Source organism: Chanos chanos, chromosome 11 (genome assembly GCF_902362185.1).
Source record: "Chanos chanos chromosome 11, fChaCha1.1, whole genome shotgun sequence".
Classification (NCBI taxonomy): domain Eukaryota; kingdom Metazoa; phylum Chordata; class Actinopteri; order Gonorynchiformes; family Chanidae; genus Chanos; species Chanos chanos.
The window spans coordinates 16,319,960-16,336,317 of NC_044505.1; the positions used below are offsets into that span (position 1 = coordinate 16,319,960).

The window sequence follows — 16,358 nt, forward strand, 5'->3', positions numbered from 1 at the left end:
CTTGTGTACTTGCCAGCAGTGGCTGCTTATGCGGTGAAAGTGCTTGTGGCTTGTCCCGTCAGGTGCGGGCGTTCCCACCTTATCTGGTAGACTTATTAACCACGCGAAAAGACTGAATCCTCACACACACACACTCACACTGACACAAGATGGCTGGCAAGGGATTGTTGCTTCTTTGTGTTGCTGCTCTTCTTCTCCTCGTTTCAGGTTAGACAGACGCGCGTCTGTTTATTTGACTTAAAGACAAGGCGTGTACTTTTCTTATTGCTGTGTACAGTGTACGTCTTTCTTTCTTTCCATTCTCTCTCCTTTTGGACGTTTCAAGTATTTGTTTGCTGAGGGTTTTTTTTTTTTTCTTCACGAGTTAAAACATCTCCAGACACAAAGCAGTTATTCATTTTGTTATTTTTTTTTTTTTATCTCTTCAAGATAATCTTGTGGTGATATTTTGTCCTTCAGTTTGTCATTGTTCAGTCGTTTTAATAGACATCTGTAAGGACGGCGGAAACACGGTGAAATTACGGTTTGTTTGCCTCTGAGGGCAGGCGCACCTGCCTGTAACTTTACTTAGACTGTAAACCTTAAAACAGCTATAAAACGCTCTCATTTGGCTCCATGATTTAACAGCTGAATTCAGCCACAGGTGGACAAAGTAACACAATAATAACATTCTGGTTCACTTTTCTTTTTTTTTTTTTCCCCTGTAAAAAAAACATATTGTCTTATTCTTTACAAACCCTCTTTTTTTTCAGAGGCTGAGGAAAAATCAGGGATGCAGAGGAAGGTAAAATATTCTGTTATGTATTTTTATACGTTGTCTAAACTATATGTTTGTACTGTGTTACAGAGTAGAATACCTTCTCTCTCTCTCCATTGTGTTAATTGACTTCTGTGATATCTTACACTGACCACGTATATCATAGTTGTGCTATGACAATAAAAAACATAAACAATCACTTAGCAGATCTGTAGAGTTTCCATGGCTATTTACTGACATCCGAGCAGGGAAATTGAGGGAGCCCTTTTGTTTTTCCCATGTCTCTTGAACGCTATTCATAACGGGATGGGGAGAAACGCTTTTCTAGAATTATGTAATTTGGCAGGTGTGAACGTCACATGACCCTAAAGTGGCTAGCACCTATTCGTCAAGTGATGGCGCTGTAGCACAAAATATATATATATATACACACACACGCACACACGCACACACACACACACACACGCACAAAATCAGGGGGTTTACTTAGAACGATAGGCCAGCGTGACAGACAGACTCAGGAGATAGAGGGTGACTCGAGGTTGGACTCACAGACAGGTTGACAAAGGAATTGGACGAGGGTCATAGATCAGCATGCATAGAACAGAGTGATATGAGCAGGTAGGGTTCAGGTAGCAGGATCAGGGTAACAGGGTTCACTTTTACCGTGACAGATGTGATTCAACATAAGACTTGATAAGACATCACTGGAATACAGGGGTATTTACACAACCAGAAAACAGAAAGCATGTGAGAACCAGACTTAACTGAATAAAAACAGGTGGAGCATGTAACTGAATTATTAAGGTGGTTAGACTGGTTACCAGTAGAATGGAGGGAGGAGATGAAGTCATCACAGTATATAATAGTTATCCAGTTCATCCAACAGGTGGCACTAGAGTCCAGTAAATACTGGAAATATTCATTTAAGCAAAACAGTATTGCTGATTTTAGTAGGGCAAACACAGCATATGGAACCGGATAAGAAGAGAAAATTGTGCATTCAGTCAATATTTTATGCCAAATTGGAAGATTTCTGAATGCTCAGCTGTTTCAACTCTGTAAATGCCGCTTTCGGCTGTATTTTGCAAAGTCTGTCTTGGAAGTCGCTTTAGATAAAAGTGTCTGTAAAATGAATAAATGTAATGTAAATGTGTATTTTACTATTTTATTCTATGAATACGCAAAAGTCAGTGTATGAATCAGTGGGTGAACTGGATATTCCTATCACATGGTTGTTCTGTCTTTCTACAGCCAACATGTGGAGATTTGGCTGAGATTGAAGCTTGTCCCATGAACCTGGCTCCGGTGTGTGGGACAGATGGAAACACCTATGCTAACGACTGTGCTCTCTGTGTACAAAGACTGTAAGTACCAATGCCTTAACTGAAACAGAGTGAATGACAACCTCATGAAGCCATGGCAACAGAGACGTAGAAATCCCTACCTCTTGTTGTGTGGTAAAAATTCATACAAGTGTTTAATGAATTGTGTAGTACAGTGTTTCCAAATACAAGCCCCTTGGACTGATTGGACAAAATATTTTAGTTCTGAATTCACAGATTCAAGTGTTTTAAAGTTAAAAAATAGATTAAGCTGGAACTGATATCCGGGCAACATTGTCCACAAGACAGGAGTTTAAACAGGAGAACCTGTTTTAAACAATGCAAGGGGACACCACAGAAAGTAACACAATATCCCTGCATGATACTGAACAATTATGTCTGAACTTCAAAATAACTCTATATGATATTTGGAGCAGAACTGTGATATCTTTTAGAAATATAACCAATTGGAACTGAGAAATTGGAACCATCAATGAGAAATCAAAATTCCAAAAAACTTTTAAGGCAATAATTAAGACAAAAAAGTTCGTATGAGTTATGTAGAAAAGAGAAACCTAACTTGAGAAAAATATTTTTGTGAATACGTATATGGTTTAAGTAGTTAATCAAGCGTATTCGTTCATTCCTGACAAACTGTATCTCCTTTTAGAACAATGCCCATACCGTGTTTGACTACATCTTTCACGTGCGGTGCTTCTTTGAGATGTTCTTTTGTTGTGAATTTTACCTGCCGCCTTGACTGCAGTCGAATACATTTTTCAACTAAAAAAATGTGGTCGAACAGGATGAAAGACGAGTCGTAACGAAAAGCATGTCTTTCTTTCTTTCCCCTGTTTGCTCAAAAACTAGTTCCTACACAGAAGACAAGCAAAACCGTGTGAACTCTGATTAAGACGACAGTGAAAAAGTTATAAAGAAAATTGGGCTCTTCTAATAAGGCAAATGTAACACGCAGTCAACCATTCTGGCTGAACCGTAGCTTTTAATCAGTCCTAGGTTTGTTCATTAAAATGATGACTGACAGGGTGGAGTCAAAACCAGGCGAAGTCTGAAACTTGTTTGTCCTGCCTCCCAAGAGTGGCATTTCTGTCATAGAAGCGAAGAGCCCATAGATGTTGGACTGTAGCGATCCATGAGCTATGCATGTCTTTGTAAATAGCTGAGTCACATTTCTTGATTTTTCTCACCAGGAGAACCAAAACGGACATCATGGTTATGAAGGAGGGAGAATGTTGACCTCATCGTTGTAAATGATGACATTTCGTGCCCCTTGGAATGACCTGAGTCAATGAAACACCTTTTGATCGGTAGATCAAATTCATCAATTAAAAAAAAAAGTAATTTGCAGCTAAACGTGTGACTTCCTTTCTTCCTGTATTTCCATGGATGTATTTCCTGGTATTCCAGTCTAAGAGGCAGAACAGGAAAGCTTGCATGTTCCGGAAATGCACGTGCGATGAGGAGACCAAAGCCAAAATGCAAATGTCACTGACTGGGGCCGGCGTTGATAAACGTTCTGCTACAGAATTGCTCGTGACATTGATCTACCGAGCCCTGGGCTGCTTTCCAGAATGTATGCTTTCTGTATGCTTGTATTCTTAAAAGAAAACTGTCTTAAGAATAGTGCAGAGAACACACCAACCAGGAAACATCAGGGAACCCTGATGCAAACTCAAGTGTCCAGCACTCGAGATTTGGAATAACACTTCTTATGGCAACTGTTAAGTATGCATTCTAGTCAAACACTACAATAAATGTGTGTGTGTGTGTGTGTGTGTGTGTGTGTGTGTGTGTGTGTCTATATCTATATCCATTTGTATACCTTTACGTAAACACATACACACACACACATACACACATTCACATATAGATAGACAGACAGATAGATAGGTAGATAGATAGATAGATATCCTGTTGACAGTATCCTAATAGATAGTTATCATTATGGATGAAAAGTAAATGTGGGTTTTTGGTTCTGTTTGATTGTTTCCAATATGTGTTTATAAGAAGGCGTAAGCTGGCCATCCTGGGCCAAAACAACTGACATGCCAGGGAGGGGAAAAAAAAAAACAGCTGGCTGAGGTTAAGGCTGGGGTCACTGAAATGTGGATCTTCTCAAATTCATTTCTTTCTGTTAAGAGTTTTCCTTGGCATGGTCTCAGGAGGAGCAGTACATCCGACATGACAATTCACTGAAAAATAGTTTAATGCCAGCACAATGCTAACAGAAACCTGTCAATGAATGCTGCTAAATGAATTACTCAAACGGATTTTGGGGAGTTGTTTTTGTATTTATGAAGAATTCACAGTTCATTCCTTTAAAAAGCATATTTTGATCAAGACACAAAAATGTATTGTAGAGAGCATACTGTACATACATAGCAATCTATCCACCTCAGAATGCTACCACACTAGCATACACAATGCTACTGGTATGGCTAACACATGCTACCAACCTGCTAAGGAAGTAATGCCCTTAAATTCTGATGACTGTCGTCACACGGTTAGAGGCTTGAGAATGGGCCAGCCTAAGGGCTTGAGCGATGAAAAACATTGTTACTGTTGTATGAAGCAAATTAAAGGTCAACCATCCCAACACTGTCTCAATGAGAGTAAATGATGATAGCAAAATAGCACAAACATAAAATACTCACCATTCTTAATTTATAGACCGTTTTCACATTAAGGTAACTGTTACGACCCTGAGTCATAAGAGTATGATATTGTGATTTTATTTATTTATTTTGAGCTGTTGATTTAGTTAAACAAATAAAAAAAAATTCCATTTTCTTCGAAGACCTATAGTATAGATCATTGCAACATGTTTGCAAATAATCAACAAGTGTCAGTAGTAGTTTCTTTTCTGTGCTCTGTGAAATTTTACTTGTGACTTTCTACGAAAAGGCATAAAACCACCAAGATGCTCTTTACTCAAGATCACAGATCAGAGATTTGCAAAAAAAAAAGAAAAAGAAAAAAAAAAAGCTCTCACTGAAGTCTTGTGGCTTTTTCCAGATTACCCAGTTAAATGAGGATTTATTTCGCACAGAGACAAAGAACACAAAGAAATCAACAAAATATATTTCTTTCACCAATTTAAGGCATAACCTTTAAAACAGTCAAGTATACAATCACCTCAAAAGTCTTAGGAAATGGAAAGAAGAATATTCCTTAAGATGTTTTCACATCTGCGGCCCTGAGTTCAATTGAAGAACACTTCAAATTTTTATCTGTAACATTGGTTTCACGTAATGTTCTTGTAAGACACCATTCAAAAAGACATTAAGTACACTTCAGTCATTGTACTTAACATAGCATTGGCATGAAAAATATCAAAACGTTCCTGTGTGGTTTTTTTTTTTTACAAGAACCTCAGAGAATACAGAAAGGACTGCATATGTATAAACACACGATAAAGATTCCATAGTTTTTCAAAAACTTAATAAAAATGTAAATCTTAGACCCACCCCTAAGAGGATACTGCATTACACCATTTCCTGAGGGAGGGAAGCAAACAAGGCACTTAAAACATATTCACATAATGGACATATAAGTTATAGAGGCAAACAATGGGAATATCCCAGTATCTGCTTTAGCAGAGCCTATAAATTATGTTTTTTTTTCACATTCAGTGAAGACATTGGCTTTAAGTCCCATTTGAAAGGCCTTGCAGGTTTCTTGTATAAGAGTCTTTTCCAAGTGAGATGATGAATCAAATAAAGAATATTCCATTCAGAATATTCCCGTCTGTGTGGTTGTGTCGTCTTAGCGCTTTGGCTCCTGTTAGCAAATCACACCTTGTCTGGGAGACAGGTTTTGCATAATCTCTTTGTTCAACTGACATTCCAGCTGCTTCCAGAGAATACCTGTCTTCTCTATTCAAAGAATTTATACTTTCTCACCGCTTTAAGTCCCATTTGAAAGGCCTTGCAGGTTTCTTGTATAAGAGTCTTTTCCAAGTGAGATGATGAATCAAATAAAGAATATTCCATTCAGAATATTCCCGTCTGTGTGGTTGTGTCGTCTTAGCGCTTTGGCTCCTGTTAGCAAATCACACCTTGTCTGGGAGACAGGTTTTGCATAATCTCTTTGTTCAACTGACATTCCAGCTGCTTCCAGAGAATACCTGTCTTCTCTATTCAAAGAATTTATACTTTCTCACTGAGAAAAAAAAAGATCTTCTTTCTCATCACGTAACAGGATGAGAGATTTTGTATATCGCCAAGCCAGTTGTGCAGTGGTCATCGAATGTAAAAAACAATCCTATTCTTTGCAGTCCATAGTAAACTTTGAAACACTGGTGAAGAACACATCATTTTCTTGTGTTCCAAGCTTTTCCAGTGCTAAGTTGGCTTCCCAATATCTACTGTAATTTTTGTGAACAACTGGTCCTTCTCAACGTTCAGAACTTTGTACTGAAGACTGTTAATGCCGTCTTTGTTCATTGTAATTCTTGTGTGGGCGATTCGATCAAACCTAGACAAAAAAAAAAAAAAAAGAATGAGGAAGAATCTATGAAATGTGATACACTGACACGTTGCAATATCACAATCAATGTTTTATGGTTATGATCTGGTGACGCAGTTAACTGGAAAGAGATTATCTAAATGGGTCATGTTGAGATGGTGACAGAGATGTCCTTATTAAAAAAATACTTTCTTATAAATAATGTTCAAAATGCCCTTATAAGTACTACATAGACACAGAGAGATATCGGAATTTAGCCATCAGTAGTCACATAGGCCATGTTACGTCACTTGCTCTGAGGTACAAATAAAACGAAAAACCATACCCAAACGGATATATCAGTACTGCAGAGGAAACTAACAAGATTAAAGATACAACTACTTGGCCAGGAAACAATTTTATTTTAAAGAGTGCTTTGAAACACTCATGGAAAAAAAAAGAATGTTGCTTTTCAACAAGTTTCTTGACAAGAAGAATAGATGGTTGAGATAGCCTTATCAATGTACCATATCCCATTTTTTCCGTTGTGTTTTCTTCATTGGTGCTATCAGGTCACTCACAGAGATAGCGCTAACAGAAACTTGAATCCTCATGTATGTTACCAACATGTAATTGATTAGCTTAAACTGAATCACACGTCACGGTAACAGATGAGGCCTGAAGTCAGAGGCAAGTGTTTGAAGGCCGTTCATACCTTTGCGGGTTGGGCTCGTTTTTCGCGTCCCTGTTGTGCCGGATCATTCGGCACTTACCGATTACGCCGTCGGGACGAGAAACCGACATACCTCGCGCAACCAACCTAAAGCCGTGACAGATAAATATACGGACAAATTGAACGCAAAAGAAACTTCACGCTGGAGAATGTAAAACGCATTTTATTTAAGCATGACCTTTCATAAGTCACTAAAATGAAACGAAATGAAATGAGGATAAAAGAGAGGTTCTAATAGAAATACGGTACAGTCTTGGTTACCGTGGCTTTGCTAACGGCTTGCGACAGCTGACGCCTACGGAAAGTAGACAGGCCCGTTTTACCTGTTGTAAATGTCATCGTCTTCTCCTCCCCACCCCCAGTAGTTGTTTGGGAGGCCATTGATTTTCAGATACTGTTCTTTACTCAGGGCCGACACTCCTCCGAAGTACTGATTATAGGGTAACCTTAATGTTCAAAGGGAAAACGGTTCATTCATTAACTTCAAAACATTAATCAATCAGTCAAACAATCAATCAGAAATAGAGTGCAACATTGCAAAACTGTAGATACTATGGTTTTAACTATTGAAATGGAGGATCCATTTTTTCCTGTCGCTGTGTGAGGAAATGTGCCTCCTTCTGCAGCTCCTTTAGTATTGATTTAGCTAATATTAACATCCTCCCCGAACTGAATAAAGTTTGAACAACCAGAATTTGATGCGCCTTTTGGTATAGACAAGAGGAAATTCATTAACCCTACAAAAACAACCTGAGTAAAACATGCATCGAGAACAAGGATGGTGTCCGTTTTAATCTTTTGCTTTAAGACAGAGAGAAGGGACATGTCCAAGTTTCCTCCTCAGCATCACGTTAGCTCCTACTTAATAATTCACAGAGTCACACCTTGCTCCAGTTAGCTGTAAAACTCATAGTATCGTGTGTGTTCAACCAATTAAAGTCAACAGCACAGCAAACCAGAACAGGTCAAAGTGACACTCATTTACTTCTTTGAATTAACTCTGTGGTAAAACATCATTGGTAAATACAGGGAAATGCTGGTTGAAAAAGGGCATACACGCCGGTGTTTTACTACTCTCATTTGACTGAAGGTAACCCTTTCCTCAGGTAACAAGAGACAACAGTGCTTGTATAATGAAACCAGACCAAACAGTGGACAAGTCTCATTTTCCCAGATATACCTTTCCATTGTATTGTCGTCAGCAGCCAATGCAAACAACACCACTGAATACAATGAAACAAGAATGTTTTGCAAAGAGATTTGGGGAACAGGGCCGGTTTGTGTGCTAACTGAAAAGAAATTTGAAAAAAAAAAAAAAAAAACCCTAACACCACTACTGGTTTGACGGGTAGCATTCTAAGGATTTTGGTGAATGGTGATATAAAGACATTTAAAATCAGGCAACATTCAAAACCTTCATTGTCCTCAGGTCACTGGTTTGTTTTTTTTATCTATCCCACAAAAACCTCACCATTCCAGTGATTCTTAAGACATGCGGGGAATGGCGAAAAAGACACAGTACATCTTGAAAACAGTTTGAAAGAGTTTGGAGACAACAAAGAAATATAAAAACTCTTCTTCTTACGCTGATGAATCAACAGTCTGAAGTTAGTTTCCTACCTGAAGCCAAATTTATCCATAGACACAGAGAGATGACGAGGCTGGTTGTAGCATTTATAGGTGTTGCGGTCATCCATGGGGATGAGGTCAACATCACTGAACACGAAACAGTCGTAGTCGTATTCCTTCAGGGCTTCTGCATAACCCACGTTCAGCAACTTAGCACGGTTGAAGGTATCCTCACCAGCCTAGTACAAATTGAGATTAGGAAAAAAAAAAAAAGTCAGCTCTCATGATAATCAACTGACAATTTAGATTAGATTAGATTAGATTAGATTAGATTAGATTAGATTAGATTAGACTAGATCGTTTATTAGCCACACAGTATAGTATGTTAGCTCTGGAGCACAGTACATACATGGACAGCAGACACCCCACATATTAGCAGCAATACAAAGGAAATACAAAACAACACAGTACAATACAATACAATACAATACGGACACATTCAGACGTTAAAAAGTCTAAGTTTATTTAGGAAGTCTAACTAGTTGAGGAGATGGTAAGAAATGGAAGGAGTGTGATACCCTGGCATGAAACTCTCAGAGGAGAATCAGCCGGTGCATTTACGCCAATATAAACCATAAGACCAGCAAGGTATCACAACAAAGTCAAACTTAATCAGCACCTGAGGGGCACACAGATATGCGACGTAAAGCCCGTTCAGACACAAATGAAATAGCCAGCTCTACCCTCTCCTGGTACCTTAACAGTGACGTGAAATTTACATCAGGGAATTTACATTCCCTGAGGTGGAATCATTCTACAGTCAACCACTTGTGTAAAATCGACATGAAACACAACTTATAACCTGTAACGTAATGACCATCACAAAAAGCGAGAGAATGTGTCATCAAATCACGAAAGAAAAACCTTCTGACCAAAGGAAACATATATTCAATAAAACAAAATAAGAAAAATGTGTTGTTGCCAACATTTTATTTTCATCTGCAACCGGCAGGAAAACTGACAGACTGAAAATTCAGTGTGATGACAGCTCACTATTGAAATGATACATTCTTATCTATGCAGACAACCTTTCCTTTGTCCTCTTCAGCTAATATTTAATCATTTGAAGAGAAAAGAAAAAAAAAAAAAGAAAAGAAAACTGCTGACTCAGCCTGTTTTCCTGCAAAACTAGAGCATAGGTCTCGAGCTCTTCCTGCTTCTGCTGTCATATTAACAGTCCAACTCCAAGTGTAAAGAGTCCACTCGTTATGAGGAAATGAAGACGTGTTTTTCTCCCATGAGCATTTATTTTTGCCCACTATCGGTCCAGCTACGTTACACACCAGGAAAAGATTACTGTTTACTTAAATGTGGACCACAACTTGACAGACACCACCAGGTTACTGTTGGTGTTTGTTGGGTTTGAGCTACGAATCATAAATTCAATCGGGTGGTTACGTAATATTATCTGTTTTCCCAATAACGAAGTTACTGTAAAAGATAAATTCCCAGTGGGCGGTTTTCCAGACACGGATTAGGCCGGGTCTTGGACCGAATGTCATCCTCGACTGAAGTTAATCTGCATCCAGCAAAACAAGCCCTTCATAATTTTCCCATGGATAAATTAATGGTGAAATAATCTCCAAGGGGTCAGACTCAGTCAGCCCATTACTGTGCTCTGTATCCAATCAAAACAGAAACAAACATCCAATGGGATAAAAGGAGATCCTTCAGGTCAAGTCATAAGTACAGCGATTGGACAATCTTTCAGTTTGGTGGTGTTGCAATCTAATGCTATTACACTCTCACAAAACCGCAGTTCAGTGCCAACATGACCAGTTGTCCCGCTAACAACAGAAAAAAGAAAAACTAACACTAGCTAAAATGATGACAGACAAAATAAACCAGAAGGAGAAGTTGGCCACTCTTGTGCTAACTTCAAACCCAAGTGAAGTCTATGACAAAGGTCAAAGTAGCTTCACTGAATTTCCTCAAGATATCTCAGGCTTTACTGGTCATCAGTTTAACAATCACAGATTTTTAGAGAATTTGAGACAAGAATACCAATTACATGACCAATTAACATATAAAAATATAGCAAACCTAAACCAAGTGATGAATCCCTTTGTCTCAGACAAAAAGTGATACCTTAAAAACTTTACATTTACTTTTCATTTACATTTACATTTCATTTACTTATTTGCACACACACACACACACACAAACACACACACACACACACACACACACACACACACCGTAAATTCTCAAATAGTTGCCAGGGCCTTTATTTACCTCTACTGAAGAAAGGCCTTTATTTGAGACAGGCTATTATTAGAGACAGGCCATTGAAAGATGTGAAAGATCATAACGCAAAATGAAATAGTGCAGACTGTTTTAAGTTTTTGTGCTCTCATGAAAGTTACAACTAGAGATTGTTTAATTAAGCTGATGCAATACACGTATCTGTATATAGCATCTGCCTGTGTGCAATGCACAACAAAGCTTAGCACACAGACCGCACAAAAGCGGATGTTTCATGAGCATTTACATAGCAGACTTTTCGCAGATCATTTTACTGTACCAGTATTACCTGAATTTGGAGAGAGAACGAAGAGCACAATTATCGACAGATTAAAACCATCTGTGGATATAGCGAATGATGCAATAGTTTGCAGAGAACAGTAATTCTATCACAGAATGATGGAATCATTTACTATATGTAAGTCGATTAGTGTTGATCATCCTGTGAATTATTTGTTTTATTATTAATCAAGCAGGATAAATGGGAACAGGTTGAAATAACGACAGGTTTAAACGTAAAATCTGTTCCACTGTTTCCAGCTCACTGACTGTCCTTACCATTACCGTACCTACGCCATCTAAAATCAGACATTTTTTCCTTCCCGTGACATTTTCCAAGTACCTTTAAAACATGCTGTTATATGAAATATCTCATTGAATTAATGAAATAATGCATAGGACATAGGAAGGAGAGAGTTTTGGCAGTGATGTCCCTGAATACGAACAATGGGCCATTAACACACACTGTCCTACAGCGACCACAATCGATGTGAGTTAGAACATCAGTATGGTATCTCTGTTAAAAAGTGAAACTAATAGCAACATAGTGGTGAGCATAATTACCACATGTTGTTGTACTGATGCAAATAATGCTGTGGAAATGTGATGAATTTACCACCTGAGCCTTGATTTATGGGGGTTTTTTGTTGCTGTTGTTGTTGTTTTTTACCTGGCCTGTATTTGGAACTGGCCTTTATTTGCCCGAACAAGCGTCACACCCGGCTTTTGTTTGAGAATTTACAGTATATGCACACACACACACACACACACACACACACACGGACACAGACAAACACAAAAACATTTTCTCTACCAACATTTGTCTATTCTAAACTCTTCTTTTACATACTGATTTCCTTGAAGAAGTGTGCGGAAGGTACTAAACCAACATTCGGGCGTTTCACATGGCTTGAGCAAATTACTCAGGAAGCACCTGCACCACGTGCACTTTCAAAGTCAGACTTGTAGTGACAAACTCTCATTGCCTTCAGATGACAGAATAATAACTGTTATTAAGAGAACTGCCGAGGAAAAATAAGAAATGAGAGCGTGCGATCGCATCACTGCATTCCAAAAGTATGGGAAAATGTTAGCAAGTTCTGGATCTCCTATGTTTAGATTATTTTCCTTAAGAATATAGTGTAACACGATAATACAACACTGTCAGCATTATACAGAATGCATAAAGCTTATCATTAAATACACAAACTACATTTTAGTTTCATGTTAGTCCAGTAAATTAGCCTAAAATGTTGTAAAACTAAGGTATGTTGACGAAACATTACTCATAACTGCCATCTGTGCCGTTATCGACACGTTTTCATTTGAAAGTGTAGGGTACTGTTGAATTAAAACAAAACCCTTCCAAGGAGGATGTCGGCGTAAACAACCATGAGTTCAAAGGCATTTATCACTGTTTCATAACGATGTTCGTTTTTTCTTTTTCTCTCCGAGATGGCTTTATCCAAACATATTCTCCTCTGCTTAAAAGATATCTTCAACTAATGACATCAACAGAGAAACAGGCTCAATCCTAGCATCAACACAATCCTCCCAACAGACTCAGATAAGCTCAGACTCCCGATACATCTTTTCTTTTCCAGGAATTTGCCTGACAAAATAAGTTCCTCTAAAAAAAAAACAACAACGAGACAGTGTTGCTTAAACGGCCGGAAAGATAAATTGTTCTGGGTAACAGAGGACAATTTAAAAGGGCACTCGTTTGCTGATAAGAACGTTTCCCAGCTAGGCCGCGAGCGCTCGCGCAATCTGTTTTAGGGATGAAATGAAGAGGATGGGAAAATGGGGGCGGGGGGGGGGGGGGGGTCTCTTGCCCCTCTTTGGGGTGAGCAGGGACTATAACCCTGTTATTATTCAATGTCCTCACAGACAAGGGGCAACATGTTTAAAAAATCCAAAGTGTTAGCTGCGATTTGTTGAACGTTCTGGCTTTTTCGGCCGAAGTAATCACGTTCGTCTCTGCGTTTGAGCTGGAAACGGTGAAATCCGACAGTCATGAAGAGAAATCGAAGCCATGAGCTGTCCAGGCTCACGAGGAGTTAATAATTTACCGACCAAAAACAGAACTGATTATTGTATTTCGTATTTACATTTTTAAACATGTATAACATTCACTTATTTTACAGGCACTCAAAAGTTGTGAAGAGTAAATCAAAAAACATTACAATATTCTCAAAAATATGACGTAATGTTCTACCACACACGCACACACACACACACACACAAAAAAAATGATTCTACTCGGTGAGAACAACACACTTGTTCACATGAAGTCTCTCATGCATTATGGTGATAGAATATGCAAAATTTATTTAAATCTTGTGGTATTAATAGCTTTCCCTCTGCATGTACTTTTTCTGTTCCTGTTTAATGCCCTTTTTTCCCCCCAAATCTCCAATGTCTGTGTTGAACTTCAGTGTTTCAGAGTTATGATCAGTTGTAAGTGGTGTCTTAGAACAACAGCACAGAACTGAGTACGCAACACAACACATTTTGGGGTACGAAGACAGGGTGTCCTGCTAATGTGGTTTCAAAACACAATCATCCAATAATGCAAGGCAGAAAAATGTACTTTGGGCTGGTCAACCGCTGTTTGTTGTCTCTATGAACACCATACATCCCTGATTGGCTGGAGGCAACACATACTTTATTCTGAAGTACAGATTTTTTTCCTACCAGATAACAACAGTAGAAAGCAGTTAAACATCTATTTTCAAAGATAAGGGCTTCCACACCCAAGTTCTTGACTTAGAAATAGCACCAAATTATTGTTAGTACTAACAATTAGATAGTACTAAGATAGTACTAACCTGATTAATGACATAAATACCATAGTCCAGCTGTTGACGCTGGAGGATGGGGTGTAAGTAGTACAGCCAGTATTTCAAGTGCTCATCTCTGTGTCGGAAGGGTATAATTATGGCAACCTTCTGCAGGGCCACGCAGTCGCTGGGCCGATAACGACCTCCATCCTTCACGTTTGCATTCTCCTTCCTCACCAGTTCCAAGTTTACTGGGTCAGAGAACTCGACTCGTAAAGGCCCAACTGCAAAACAGGAAAGTGCAGTCATTTCTCATGTCACGGTTGCAGACTTCCTGTCACCGACTTAACTTCCTGTTCTCTCTCTCTCTCTCCCTAGATTCCTTTTTTATCTGTCGTGGATTTCCCTCAAAACACTCTAAACCCTCATTTTGCAAGCTTCATTGACACCCCCTCCCACCCCACCAGGAAAAAGAACCAAGACTTCACTAAGACTTCAAATTCAGTTTCGGTTATGACCATTAAAACGTTGAATACAAGAGGTGGAGACAGGCAATGATTGAGTCTGGACTCCTGGGTTAGAAGTCACATGATTAAAAAAAAAGATAGACATGGAAACGATTTGGACTTCATTTGGCATCATCATTAAGAGGTACTAATATCAGTAACAACTAATATAAACAACAATAATAATAGCTTACTTCAAAGAAATTCTCCTATCTACATAAGGATACTTTAAGGGGGTCCTTTGGTAGCGTGTCTTTGTAGTGACATCTTTAGAACACGGAATACGTGTAGGTAGGTTCTCTGTTTCACACTATAACTGGCCTTACGGTACTGACGATCATATCATCTAATCTGACTACCTTTAATTATGTGCTACGCATATTATACTATATAGCCTAAAGGCAATTGAAACCGCGACCATGAACACGCATTAATGAGGCACGTAAGGTACGCCTTAATTTCCTGTTTCAATTGTTGAGGATTGCTTTAATGAGTCGAATTAAACAGATGAAAGCAAGCAATACAGTAAATTCGGCTTTATTCGGTAGATCAATCCATGACCTGACTTACCTAAAATTGGAGACGGGTCTGGACATTTTTCTAACACTTTGACGGTCTTTACTGGAGCAGCAGTAACGTTTACATCTAATCCTCTTGATGTGGCGGTGGAAGCAATGACAGTTTGACTTGGTGCCTCCGATTGCGTTTGCTGGTTTCGTAGAAGCACAGAACGCGATTCATTCAAATAATAAAATAAAGATACACCAATGTGTATCAGACACAAGACAGTCACTACAGTACATATCTTATGGAGAAGACTACCAAATAAACGCATTGTATTTGTATATTCAACGTCTTTAATTCAGTGTGATCTGGACTAAAAAGTAAAAAGAAAACAAAAAGCGAGAGGGTCAACTTCGCATTCCAGGAAAAAGTAGCTTAAAGCTGTCCAAATACTATTCACGCGGTTCGTTTCGTCGGTTTTCAATCGCTCTTTCTCGTTGCAACTGGTTGTCACCACCCATGTCTTACAGTTTAAGAGAAAGAGTTGTCGTTTAGACCTTAGTTCCCTTTCGCAGCAACTTCAAGTCGTTTCGGTCTCGGGGAAGAGATTAGTTTTGTGACGCAAAAATGAGGGGCGTTCCCACTCACACTACGTTCAGTGACAGTTTTGAATGATAAACCTTGAGAGTGGTGGGCAGATCTGATGTACCTGACTTTTTAAAGTGTCCTACAGTTAAAAACCCTGTGCTCGCAGTGGAATTAACACCTCGACCTGCCACCGAACACCCAAATACAATAAAATTAGCCTTATACAACTCAATTCGCAAATCAGCGAAATTCTCGCGGACCATGCCTGCCTTCATCCTAACAAGACATCGGCAAGCATCGCCCCCATATGTTGTCTATGCAGAACAACATGTAGTATTACTGTAGCGACAACTCCTCTGTTGGTGTTTACTGTTGCAAGGAAAATACGTGCGCACAAGCTGCGCAGCATTATTTGCGCCAGTGTCACAATGTGACTTAAGTGTTCTATGAATATGAGGTGGATCCACAATAAAATAAAAATCTTATCACTAACTTCAGAGTCAGCAGCATTTGAAAATTGTGTGTTATAATTTTATTTTGAGG

The 16,358-nt window shown here is 38.8% G+C and overlaps 2 protein-coding genes across 2 annotated transcripts; one reads left to right on the top strand and one right to left on the bottom strand.

Annotated features, from left to right (window-relative positions):
- The first annotated feature begins 24 nt into the window (after positions 1-24).
- spink4 (serine peptidase inhibitor, Kazal type 4) lies at positions 25-3,874 on the top strand. Its single transcript, XM_030788207.1, has 4 exons — positions 25-207; positions 753-784; positions 2,012-2,124; positions 3,294-3,874. The coding sequence occupies exons 1-4, from the start codon at positions 150-152 to the stop codon at positions 3,337-3,339; spliced, it is 249 nt and encodes an 82-aa protein (XP_030644067.1). The 5' UTR covers positions 25-149; the 3' UTR covers positions 3,340-3,874.
- A 1,228-nt stretch (positions 3,875-5,102) lies between these two features.
- On the bottom strand, positions 5,103-15,811 carry b4galt1 (UDP-Gal:betaGlcNAc beta 1,4- galactosyltransferase, polypeptide 1). Its single transcript, XM_030788208.1, has 6 exons — positions 15,294-15,811; positions 14,266-14,501; positions 8,903-9,090; positions 7,606-7,728; positions 7,265-7,369; positions 5,103-6,579 (listed from the first exon to the last, which is right to left on the bottom strand). The coding sequence occupies exons 1-6, from the start codon at positions 15,556-15,558 to the stop codon at positions 6,447-6,449; spliced, it is 1,050 nt and encodes a 349-aa protein (XP_030644068.1). The 5' UTR covers positions 15,559-15,811; the 3' UTR covers positions 5,103-6,446.
- Between the last annotated feature and the right edge of the window lie 547 nt (positions 15,812-16,358).